General features: G+C 42.4%; 1 protein-coding gene across 1 annotated transcript; it reads right to left on the bottom strand.

The window, feature by feature from the left end:
* Positions 1 to 699: 699 nt before the first annotated feature.
* LOC119657719 (coiled-coil domain-containing protein 151) lies at positions 700 to 11,181 on the bottom strand. The gene is made up of 9 exons (XM_038064762.1): positions 11,079 to 11,181; positions 10,613 to 11,016; positions 10,180 to 10,365; positions 9,946 to 10,123; positions 6,598 to 6,925; positions 6,263 to 6,509; positions 1,406 to 1,501; positions 1,187 to 1,334; positions 700 to 1,127 (listed from the first exon to the last, which is right to left on the bottom strand). Exons 1-9 carry the CDS (start codon positions 11,149 to 11,151, stop codon positions 1,006 to 1,008), a joined length of 1,782 nt encoding a protein of 593 aa, XP_037920690.1. The 5' UTR covers positions 11,152 to 11,181; the 3' UTR covers positions 700 to 1,005.
* Between the last annotated feature and the right edge of the window lie 1,258 nt (positions 11,182 to 12,439).

The raw sequence follows: 12,439 nt of genomic DNA on the forward strand, positions 1-12,439 counted from the left end.
AATTTAAATCCACCATTAGCAACCCATCACACCAGACTGACAGATTTTATTTGTCGTTCGTCGGTTTGACTCATCAGTTCGTCAGTTATTGCTTTTACGCCATCGGTCAGACTGACATCAAACTAATGTGAAATTGATCGTATAAGGCTATCAGTGTTGTTTTACTCTAAATGCAACCTCTTTTCAGTTTAGCTGCTAACTTTCTAGCCGTTTTCACGGTAGCCAACAGAATGAAGCCACCATAACCAACTTGAGGGTTGAAGAATGAAATATGCCACTTCTACCCTAAGAATAACGAATATCTGAATTCAATACTCGAAACCTTGATTCGTTCCCAAACTAACTGGATGATAAGCGCGCCCAACATACTCCGACAAGCCATTCCCATATCGCCGCAATCCAACTGACACGCCAGTTCCTTATCACCGCGTGGAATTGTTTATCCGCATTCTCTGCAGAAGTGTTGGCGCCGCGTCCAAGCTAATCCGAACCACAATTTCCCTTTCCAGCTCGGAAGCACAGTTCCTACTATTTCTATTTTCGAAATATTCCAGTTCAGGAGATAATCAATTGTGCGAAGTAGAACAGGCAAATACATGTTTCCACTTGTGAACCGACCACACATCCGAGCGCAATATGCTAATGATAAAAATCAAACAACTTCCTGTGGTCATTTTGATTATGTAAAAGTTGCTTTTTATTCTCACGACACCAAAGCCAATATGGGTACGAATCTGAAACGTAAACGATGGAGACACAAAGTATCTGGCCGTTATCAGACGTCACCTACAAAGTGGAGATTTCGTGGAAGAAGCTTCCGCTGCATGTGAAAATTAGTTACATGTGAATCATTTCCGCGGGATTTTCTCAGATTCGTTTCGAATTCTTAGACGCCTCTCGTTTTATCAGAATGTTCTTACGTTGGTTCTGTTGTGGAGTTTGAGAATCTGATCACGCAGGGTAAGGAACATGCTATTGGAGGTTTCACGCGCACCCGCATTCCATTTATTTGCGTCTTTGGGCTGGTGGCCGAAATCCTTTGCGTCTCGACTTGGAATCAACAATGAAAAGGGATTGCCTTTTCAAGAAGGTCCGGGAAGGGACTTCACTTTCATCGTCTGTTGCGCCTAGAATCAAATTGTGTATGGAAGGGCACTGGCAACTATCAACCGGTTTAAGGACTTACCTGCCTGCGATGCTTGTCCGGGAGATACAGATACTTGTCCTCCACGGTTTGCGAGATTCATGTAGCACTTAGGCAAGGGCTGTGGCTTCTCATCGACAATGGTCGAAAGGGCTCGAGGAGATGCCAGAGGAACATAAAGCTCGTCCACCTAAATAATGTACGTTTCATTAAGCATATTTTCCCCAAAGTGCACAGTAACTGCAGAATCTTAATAAATACTTTAATTTCACCACTATCCTCATCCTCCATGATTCCCTCGTCGTTAGGCAGCTGGCCCACACTCTTCAAGCCTCTGCGTAATTTTTCTCCTAAGATCTGTAATAAAGAAGTAATGAAAACAAGATTTTAGTGCGATATGAAAAAAAATTAAGGAAAAATAATTTGAAAACCACATCTTGGGCGTTTCAGGTAATACTACTTCTTAAGCCGACCACACGCATTCAACTTAAATTGTCTGTTGCAGATCCTCAATTTTGGTAATGTATCCACTTTTCTTCATCGTGGTCATTAACATCACGGTGGCGTTCCCTGACAGTGAGGCTTTTGTCGGAGACAGGAGAGTATCAAATGATATCACGCTCTCGGATTGCAGGAGCATGGATTTTGTAATGGCCGTGAAAGCACCTCCACCCTCTCCATTTCAGAATCGACGTAAGATAGACTAGGCGAAGAGAACTGAGCGCCCGAATTACGATCCCTGGAATTGCCCACTCAAGACGCCAAAGAAGAGTAAAACACCCTAGTGAAACTCGGATTTAGCGAAACAGAGGAGAACGGCAAAAGTCCTCCTCGATCGTGCTCTGAAATCTGATTCAGTCGCTGTCTGGAATCGGCATAAAGAAGCACAGAAAGTTCTAAAGAAGAGCATCATCATCATCATCATTAACGGTGCAATAACCGGTATCCGGTCTAGGCCTGCCTTAATAAGGAACTCCAGACATCCCGGTTTTGCGCCAAGGTCCTCCAATTTGATATCCCTAAAAGCTGTCTGGCGTCCTGACCTACGCCATCGCTCCATCTTAGGCAGCGTCTGCCTCGTCTTCTTTTTCTACCATAGATATTACCCTTATAGACTTTCCGGGTGGGATCATCCTCATCCATACGGATTAAGTAACCCGCCCACCGTAACCTATTGAGCCGGATTTTATCTACAACCGGACGGTCATGGTATCACTCATAGATTTCGTCGTTATGTAGGCTACGGAATCGTCTATCCTCATGTAGGGAGCCAAAAATTCTTCAAAGGATTCTTCTCTCGAACGCGGCCAAAAGTTCGCAATTCTTCTTGCTAAGAACCCAAGTCTCTGAGGAATACATGAGGACTGGCAAGATCATTGTCTTGTACAGCACGAGCTTTGACCCTATGGTGAGACGTTTCGAGCGGAACAGTTCTTGTAAACTGAAATAGGCTCTGTTGGCTGACAACAACTGTGCGCATCATCGTAGCTGTTGTCGGTTGTGATTTTCGACCCTAGATAGGAGAAATTATCAACGGTCTCAAAGTTGTATTCTCCTATCCTTATTCTTCCTGTTTGACCAGTGCGGTTTGATGTTGTTGGCTGGTTCGTTTTCGGTGTTGACGTTGCCACCATATATTTTTTCTTCGCTTCATTGATGTGCCGCCCAAGATCTCGCGCCGCCTGCTCGATCTGGATAAAGGCAGTTTGTACGTCTCGGGTCGTTCTTCCAATGATGTCGATATCGTCAGCATAAGCCAGTAGTTAGATGGACCTAAAGGAGATCGTACCTCTTGCATTTACCTCAGCATCACGGATCACTTTCTCGAGGGCCAGGTTAAAGAGGACGCATGATAGGGCATCCCCTTGTCTTAGACCGTTGTTGATGTTGAATGGTCTCGAGAGTGATCCTGCTGCTTATATCTGGCCTCGCACATTGGTCAGGGTCAGCCTAGTCAGTCTTATCAATTTCGTCGAGATACCGAATTCTCTCATGGCCGTGCACAGTTCTGTTCTGTTGCTGATTTGTCTGGAGTGAAGCCTCTTTGGTATGGGCCAATGATGTTCTGGGCATATGGAGCTATCCGGCCTAGCAAGATAGAGGAGAATATCTTATAGATGGTACTCAGCAACGTGATACCTCTATAATTGCTGCACTGTGTGATATCTCCCTTTTTATGTATGAGACAGATAATGCCTCTTTGCCAATCATCAGGCATCATCATAGAGATACTTTTGCGAAGAGACCAACTCTCTTGAGGCAATATCAAAGCTGAAGCGGATTTTTATTAAAGAATGTAGCCAGAAGCTGCGTGATATAGGTTTACAGTATGGGAGGTGCACAGAAAGCGATGAAGAAACGAAAAACCATTTATTTGAAGTGCGCTTCCCAGACACCACCCAAAATCTCATCTCAGGGCCGACAGACGGATACAACCCCCAACCGCAATATTGGATTCTGGCATGCAGAGCAGTATCACTGAAACGAATGAAATGGGCGTTTAACTGGTTCCATAGATACAAGTATGACGGTTCGGATGACATCATTCCTGCACTAGTAACAAGGGGAATGGGGTCTACATATACCGTGCTTGCCTAGCACATGCTTATAATCTAAGTAACTGGCGTGATGTGAAGGTGATATTTATTGCCAAACCAGGAAAATCCACCCACACGGACGCAAAAAGCTTCCGATTGATCAGTCTAACTGACAGTGACTAGTAGGTCGATTCATAAAGGATAGATATACCCCTATCTGGCCACTTGACTGTACGAAACATGCCTGTCAAAAAGGCCAATCCACCGAGTCAGCATTCCATGAACTAAAGGCAAAAATTGGAAAAGCGATGTCCGATCAAGGATACGCCTTAGCCGCATTCATGGAAATCGAAGGCGCCTTCAATTATGCCTCACTCGCTGCGATTTGTTAGGCGGCAAGAAAGTATAAGATCGATCCGCTGTTAATCAGTTGGATTCTTGATATACTGGAGTGGTGACTCCTGGTTATGTACACCTTGGCTCCTGGAGGACACAAGCGTCTTCGCACAAGCATTTGCGGACAATATAGCCGTAATAATTATCGACAAGTATATGGAAGACTGCAAGTAATCCACATTGCCTTCGTAATGGACTCACGGTGAACGCTAGGAAGAGTGGACTAGTTACGTTCACTAGGAACGTCAGAGGGGTCGGCTACACGCTACCCATCTTAACAGGGGCGGAAATCCAGCTGGTACAAACAATCAAATGTTTAGGAGTACATTTCGACTTCAAGCTAACGTGGATAATCCTGCAGATTGCTCTGATGCTGTGGGACTGCATACAATCATGCGGTCATGCGTCCATCTGGAAATTCCTTGGGAACCATCAGCCTCTGATGCCTGCCGATTCCAGATTTGTCTTTGAAAAGACATACTGCGTCGTAATCGCGAAAAGAGAAAAATGGTCGATAAATGCCCATGTGTCTTTTGGGAATACACACTTAATAACATAATCTTCACCGACGGATCAATCATGGAAGAAGGATCGGCCTCAGGGGTCTTCTTGGGAAGTGCGATTATGGAACTGGCCCGACCTCTCGGAAAATGACAACCATATTCCAGTCGGTGATATAAATGGAGGGGTCGCGCCATTTGGCAAAAGTCCATGATCCGATGAGAAAAGTGAGAGCAAATAGATGTTACCAGTGCAGTCAAGGTTTTTGAGGGAAGGTCTATTGAATTCCTCCACGTCCTCCGGACAAGGCAGCATGGAGAACGTCACCGATAAAAAGAAGAAATAATATCAGTGCCAGGATGCAACTCTGGTAGACTCCACTTTGGACCTCAAAATTTTCCGGGATTTTACCTCGATGCAGTACGTGATATTTTGCGCCATCATATGTTGTTCTGATAATAGCTATTAGTTTCTCCAGAATGCCTCTCCTATGTAGAACACTCCAGATATATACCTTGTTCGCGGTATTGAAAACTTTCTCGAAAACGATGAGGAGCAGGCGCAGCGAGGATCTAAACTCTCCGTATTGTTCCAAAATGATCCGTAGGGTCTTGATGTGGTTAATGCGGAAACCAGTCTGCTCTCTGTCGTTCAAGCTATCGAGATGTTCTTTGATGTGTTCCAGGATTGTTTTAGCCATTATCTTTGTGACGCACGCAGATACCCCTCCAATTAACTCACTCAAAACGGATTACCTTCTTTGGAATCTTAACGATCATTCCCTTCTTCCACACTCTGGGAAAGGTTGTGGCGCGGCAGGATTCGCAGCATTCGAAATTTATTTCGAATGTTGCGAGTGCGAGCGAATAGATGGCGCGGATCTATCCACTTTGCGTGGCACGCCACGGGAGTGGAAGATCGGAGAAAAGTGTGCCATGAATTCAATAATTCCTCATGTCAATTAATTTGTAATTAAAGTTTAAAAATAGAATGAATTCAATAATTCCTCATGCCAATTAATTTGTAATTAAAGTTTAAAAATAGAATGAATTCAATAATTCCTCATGCCAATTAATTTGTAATTAAAGTTTAAAATAGAATGAATTCAATAATTCCTCATGCCAATTAATTTGTAATTAAAGTTTAAAATAGAACGAATTCAATAATTATTCATTTGTTATTAATAAATAATAAGTATACAATAAACATTTAAAATAAAGAATGTTAAATACTTAAAGGTTTCCGGTTCTCAAGATTTCCGTACGAGTGAAAGCCGCAGATCCACAGAAACTGCAGGTGCTGTGATACAATTGGTGCCCGAAATGGGCCTATAAAATTAAACAATTATTATTTGAGGTCTAGGCACCATATAGTATTAGTTCCGTGAATTTTTGCAAATTTTTATTTTGAGTAGTTTGTTTTTTTTTGGAAATGTGCCCCCCCCCTTTGCATCAAACATCAGAACTGATGCTAGATGGAAAGTACTAATCGAGACCTTTCATTTGCTATCCCACGTGACTATATTCGTTGAAAAAAATCACACCCCCTTTTAGCATATATGAGGACCCTCCTTAAACTCAACGTGGAAGTATGTTACTCACTGCATGGGATGGAAGTCACAATTCTGTTTTACACAAAACCTTAAAAAAATGGTCTTGAATATTCAATAAATAGACATACTTACATTTAATAGGTCCTCATCCGTTGCATCGTTTTCCAAGTAGTTTGCCAAATTTACAGCTGGAATTACCCTATCCGGCAGGTTCACGTCACATTCATCCACTTCTTGCAATTTGAAAATCATTTCAATCAGCTTCTCCGTAATAATCTTAATATCTTTTCTGGTCTGTTCAGCTGCCAAGCGATGTTCTACTTCGTCCTTTTTAAAGCCACATATTTCATTCTTCAGTTTTTCAATGAGCTCTTGATTCCTAGATTTAAAGAGTTTATGAAAAATATAAGGAAGTGATAGATTTAGAAATATCTGACGAGCCTGAAAGGCCATTTAACTCTTCTTACACTTCCGATTCCTTAATATCTGCGAATTTCAAAGTTTCGAGCTCCGTCGCAAGGATTTCGCGTTGTGCCTCCAAGTGTTTCTTTTCCGCTTCCGCTGCACTTCTTAAGTAATTCAGTCGAGAAGTGGACTCTTTTTGAGAGGTGAATCTTTGCAAAACCTCTTGGGCACTAGTTGCTCCGGTGACTTCCATAAGCTTCTTAAATGTAGTCTCCATTTCCGCAACCATCGATTTCAACTGTGCGTTAGGGTCATCTTCTTGTTCTGTTTTGCCAGTTTGTTGATCTCCCGAACTTGAACCAATGCTTTCTTGGTGAACTAATGATTTTCCTGGGGGAAATATTGTATCATACATCATTAACTGTGCGGACAGGGTAAAACTAAATGTGAATAAGTTTCAATTTCATTCAAATTCAATTCAATTCAAACACTAGTTTTTACTGTTATTTAACTTAATCCATCGCCATTTTTTGAATGAGATGGTCCAGTTCGCCACAATTTTGTTTACCGCGAAACATAAGAGGGAAAATTCATTTGGGTCAAAGGGTAGTATAGGTCGCAGGTTGAAATGTGGATTGATACCGACGATGGAGCATAAAACTCGGAAACGCCTGTTGAACCAACACCAACAGCTCTATTGCCAAACCCTATCTCCACCTCCATGTGGTGACCGCTGGCAGCCCCCCGCACCTAAAACCGGGACAAATTGTACCAATTGATCCTTCAGGTTGACGGATGGTTAGGGCTGACAGCTCTACACGGAAAACCAACGTTACAAAGCCACAGAAGGAGCCTCGGACAGGATGGACGTTACAACGACGACAACGACGAACGTGCGCTCCCTGTACCGTGATGGAGCTGCCAAGCAACTAGACGATGTCCTGTCCCAATGTAGGGTTGATGTAACAGCGTTGCAGGAAATGCGTTGGACAGGACCGGTTTCCGAAAAGAATCACTACACCATATATTATAGTGGCTATCCAGTAAACCATGTGCTCGGAGTACGTTTCTTGGTCAGCAACGTTCATGCCCTTGCAGAGGAGACTGCAGAGTCGAAGAAGGATACTTTCTACAAGGCAGTTGCAAGCATAATATTAAAATCATAATTGGAGATTTCAACAGGCAAGTAGGAACGGAGCACTCGAAAAGTACAGGGAGCAACCGCACCAGGCGCGCAAGTTCTACCAACAACTCAGCAGGATGAAGCCTTATACACCTGGATGATCATCCTATCGAGACAAAGAGGGAAATTTGATTTCCGACAGAATGGGCATATTGGAGCGATGGGTTGGATATTTTGATGAACTGCTCAACAACCAAAATATCAGCGAGTTGGAGCTGATGCTCAAAGTGTGGGACAGCGAATCAATGCCTGACGATTGGCAACGAGGCATTATCTGCCCCATACATAAAAATGGATATATCACGCAGTGCAGCAATTATAGAGGTATCACGTTGCGGAGTACCATCTATAAGATACGTCCAGGACATCATCGGCCCATACCAAAGAGGCTTCACTCCAGGCAAATCAGCAAAAACTGTTGGAATATGGACATCAGTCTTTAAAGCCGCCTATAATAGCATAGTTATGGTAAAACTGTACACGACCATGAGACAATTCAGTATCCCGACGAAATTGATAAGACTGATTAGACTGACCCTGAACAATATGCGCGGCTAGAGAAAAGCAGCAGGATCACTCTCGCGATCATTTGACATTAACAACGGTCTAAGACAAGGGGATGCCCTATCATGCATCTTCTTCAACCTGGCCCTGGAGGCACCATCCTGTTCAGTCCATATAACTACTGGCTTACGCTGACGATGAATGAAGGCAAGACGAAGTACATGGCGGCAACGTCAGCGTCAGAAACTAAAGAACGAACAACATCAAATCGCACTGGTCAAACGAGAAGAATAGAAAGATAGGAGACTACAATTTTGAGACCGTTACTAATTTTTCCTATCTAGGGTCGGAAATGACGATGAAATCCACACACGGTTGTTGGTAGCCAACAGTCCTCATGTATTCCTCGGAGACTTAAGTTCTTAGCAAAAAATTTGCGAATTCTCGGCCCCGTTGGAGGGAAGAATCCTCCGAACAATTTTTGGCCCCCGACGTGTGGATGGACGATTCCGTAGCCTACATAACGACGAAATCTATGAGCGATACCATGATTGTCTGGATGTGGAAAAAATCCAGCATAATAGGTTGCGGTGGGCGGGTCACTTAGTCGGTATGGATGAGGATGATTCAGCCCGAAAAGTCCATAAAGGGAATATCTATGGTAGAAAGAGAAGACGAGGCATTTCACCAGTAGTTCAGTAGCTCATTATATGACTAGGATATCGTTGAAATGATGCGAGGCTGTTCGTTCGCTAGTCGATCGACTACAAAATTTCTTAATGGAAGATAAATTGGGAGAGTTGCTACCTCGTGGGCTGATACCCGACACTCAGAGGCAACTTTTCTGCTTTCTAATTATTATCATTCGCAAACTGCGTAAGTTAGTGCAGCAGAGCGAGGATTGCACAGTTATTCTGCTAAATCTGAAGAGAAGCTGAACATGAGGTGCATCTTAGGATATTCTCACCCCGAAGATCAAAATTTTGTTTCAGATTTAGTCTGCTGAAATTTGTTTGGAATATCCCAGACTCTTCTGCTACGGTTGCGACTTCCAGACACGCCTAAGCTCCTATGTCCAAAATATCGAGTTCCAGAGCCCAGACTCAATCTTCAGGACGTTTCTTTTCCGGACCCACGTGACTGTGTTGACATTATAACATTGTGGCAGACGAAAGTTACCATGTTAAAGCGGTCTGACTCTTCGGCTTTAATAAACACGGATTTGCCCCAATAACGTATAAGTCATTACACCTCTCATAACAAAGTTGATTTCGAGCGACTTGTTCAAAAGAAGAATTATCGCTTCATGCACCAAGGTCTGAGACTGAATGTCACTGCCAGACTGATCAGGACCTGCTATAAATTGAGCGATTTAAATTTCTCGGAACAATACTATCAGCTTATAGTGAACTGCGTCATGAAATTGCTTCACGCATCAGTACAAATTGCATAAAGTGGTGTCGTGCCACCCAAGTGACTGAGTGCTGGCCAACTATCAAAAATTGATTCCATATAGATCAGCCCTATGACCCAGTTAATTAACGCATTCGATCAAGACGAACCGATCTCGCTCCTGAATAGGACAAAAGCTTATGAAGAACAAGAATGACCTCTCAGACAGGATTCAGGTTAAGCTCTATGCAGAGACATAACGGAGAAACACTTGACTTACTCTTCTACTCGTTTTAATCTAACTAAAGCCCCAACGGTGAAAATGACTTACCAGCCGAAAATAATTTCCTTTCAATCCTTTCTAGCTCCATCTTGCGGTCCTCAACTTGCCTCCGAAATTCCTGAGCCTGTTTCTCCCTTGCCTTTGTTGATTGATTCGCTTGTTGTTCTTGTTTCTGAAGAATAACCCTGGCTGCGTCCCTCATTTCAATGGCTTCTTTATTAATTACCTAGAGATGAAAATCACTGCGGACTCTATTTATATTAGATATATTAGGCACGGTACCTGCAGTCTATTTATCTCAGCGTGCTGATCCTTAAGGGCCTGTTCCAGTTCTCGTAGTGATTTTTCGAATTTTTCAGCATCGTTCATCAAAGATGCTTTTATTGATTTGTATTTTTTACGGATATGTTCTGCTTCCATCCATTGAACGTTGGTTCGATGAATTTCATTCTCTAGGCGGCAAATTAGCTAAAAAAAGAGGATTCACCAGAAAATACACAACCAATATGGTCTTAGCTGAGCTGACTAGCCGCGGATCAAACAGATTCATTGAGCAATGAGTTGCGCTTGACCGTCTGTGGGGTTTAAACTTTCGGAAGGGTTAATAATAAATTCTTTTAAGGGAAGTTAACATTTCTACATATTTTACAATAACGAATCAACCTACCAGGTTTCAGTAGAAACGAAAGCATGGAAAACGGGAATTACCTCTCACCTTTCGATTGGCGTCTTCCTCTAAAGTTTCGGGCGGAGGTCCTCCGACATCCTGATTCTTGTATTTCTTATACGCCAATAGCTCCTTGTACTCCTCGACCAGCATATTGAAGTGCTTCTGTCGTTTCGTGTATTTGTCATGAAGCACATCCAACTTTTTCTTCACTTCGATTATCTTCAGGTCCATAATGTCTATCGCTTCCTCTGGAGTTTTCATTCCAAGTGGGTACTGAATCTTTCGTGCCACTTCCTGCGGTTGCTTGATGTACTTTTGCGTAGTTGGATTCTTCAAAATTGCAATCTTCTCCCGGAGCTCTTTTATATCTTTTTTCAGGGTTGCTATGGTCTCGGCGTTGGTTCTCCTTAGTTTCTCCCATTCTTCGACGTTTGCTTTCTTTTGGCCCTCTTGGAAGAGAATAGTTAGAAGATTAGATTCTCAACTATTAAGGAATTCGTCTCTTCAGTACCGGCAAGTAATATATTTTTCTTCAAGTCAGCAATATTTTTATTTGACTTGACTGCCTTGTCAGCCTCTGCCATCTTCAGACAACTTTGAATTCGATAATCGATCAAACAATTGGAATGTATATTTGTTTCTAGGGTTGAGCATGTGGTCCTTCTTGAAATAAAATGCATGATGGAATAAGCTGGGTTAAGTTGGTAAGTTCTGGAAGTGAACTCTTCTTAAGTCGATTTTAAAGGACACTACCCATATGTAGGTGCTTATCGGTCCCCTCGGTCCCACATAATGTTAACATTTTTAAATTATATCCTTTATTCTATATGTAAATGAATTAGTCTGATTTCTAGCCTACTTTCATCCCACTCTTATATCCTAAATTACATTTACAAGTAAAGATATTACAATTATGTGTATTTACGAAAGACTGATTACATTGATGTCGGTTTTCATTTATTTATAACATATATAATATTTATGGCTACTCTGTCGACAATAAATGTATGTATTCTGCTGCATATAATTATGCATCACCAGTTGGTGTTCTGCCATTGTTTTATTTTCAGTTATTTGCCTGTTTTCGGCTTCAGGGTATTTAATTCAGGGTTGTTTACACTGTGCTCGCGTTTTTATCATCATCATCAACGGCGCAACAACCGGTATCTAGTCTAGGCTTTCTCAGTAAGGAACAGCAGACATCCCGGTTTTGCCCCGAGATCCACCAATTCGATATCCCTAAAACCTGTCTGACATCCTGTCCTACGTCATCGCCCCATCTCAGGCAGGGTCTGCCTCATGGTTTTTTTCTACCATAGATATTGGACTTTTCAGATATCCTCACCCATATGGATTAAACGGCCTAACCGCAGTCTATTCACACCTTACGAAATTGTCCATTCTTATGTAAGGAGCTAAAAATTCTTCTCTCGAACGCGACCAAAAATTCGCAATTTTTCTTGCTGAGATCCTAGATCTTCCACGACTACATGAGGACTGGCAAGATCATTGTCTTGTACAGAAAAAGCTTTGACCCTATCGTGAGACGTTTCGAGCGAAACAGTTTTTGTAAGCTGAAATGGACTCTGTTGGCTTCCCTCAACGGTGCGCGGATTTCATCGTCGTAGCTCTTATGGGTTGTAATTTTCGACCCTAGATAGGAGAAATTATCGCCTCTCTTTATTGTTCTACGCTTATGGTCAACTGAGAACATTTGTTTATTTCGTTTTTGATGTTGACGTTGCCATCATATATTTCGTCTTGTGCAAGATCTTGCAACGCTTGCTCGATCTGGATGAAAACGATATCATTTGTATAGATCAGTAGTAGGGTAAACTTGAAGAGAACGACGCCTCTCGCATTTACACCAGC

This window comes from Hermetia illucens, chromosome 5 (genome assembly GCF_905115235.1).
Source record: "Hermetia illucens chromosome 5, iHerIll2.2.curated.20191125, whole genome shotgun sequence".
In the NCBI taxonomy this organism is placed as follows: Eukaryota; Metazoa; Arthropoda; class Insecta; order Diptera; family Stratiomyidae; genus Hermetia; species Hermetia illucens.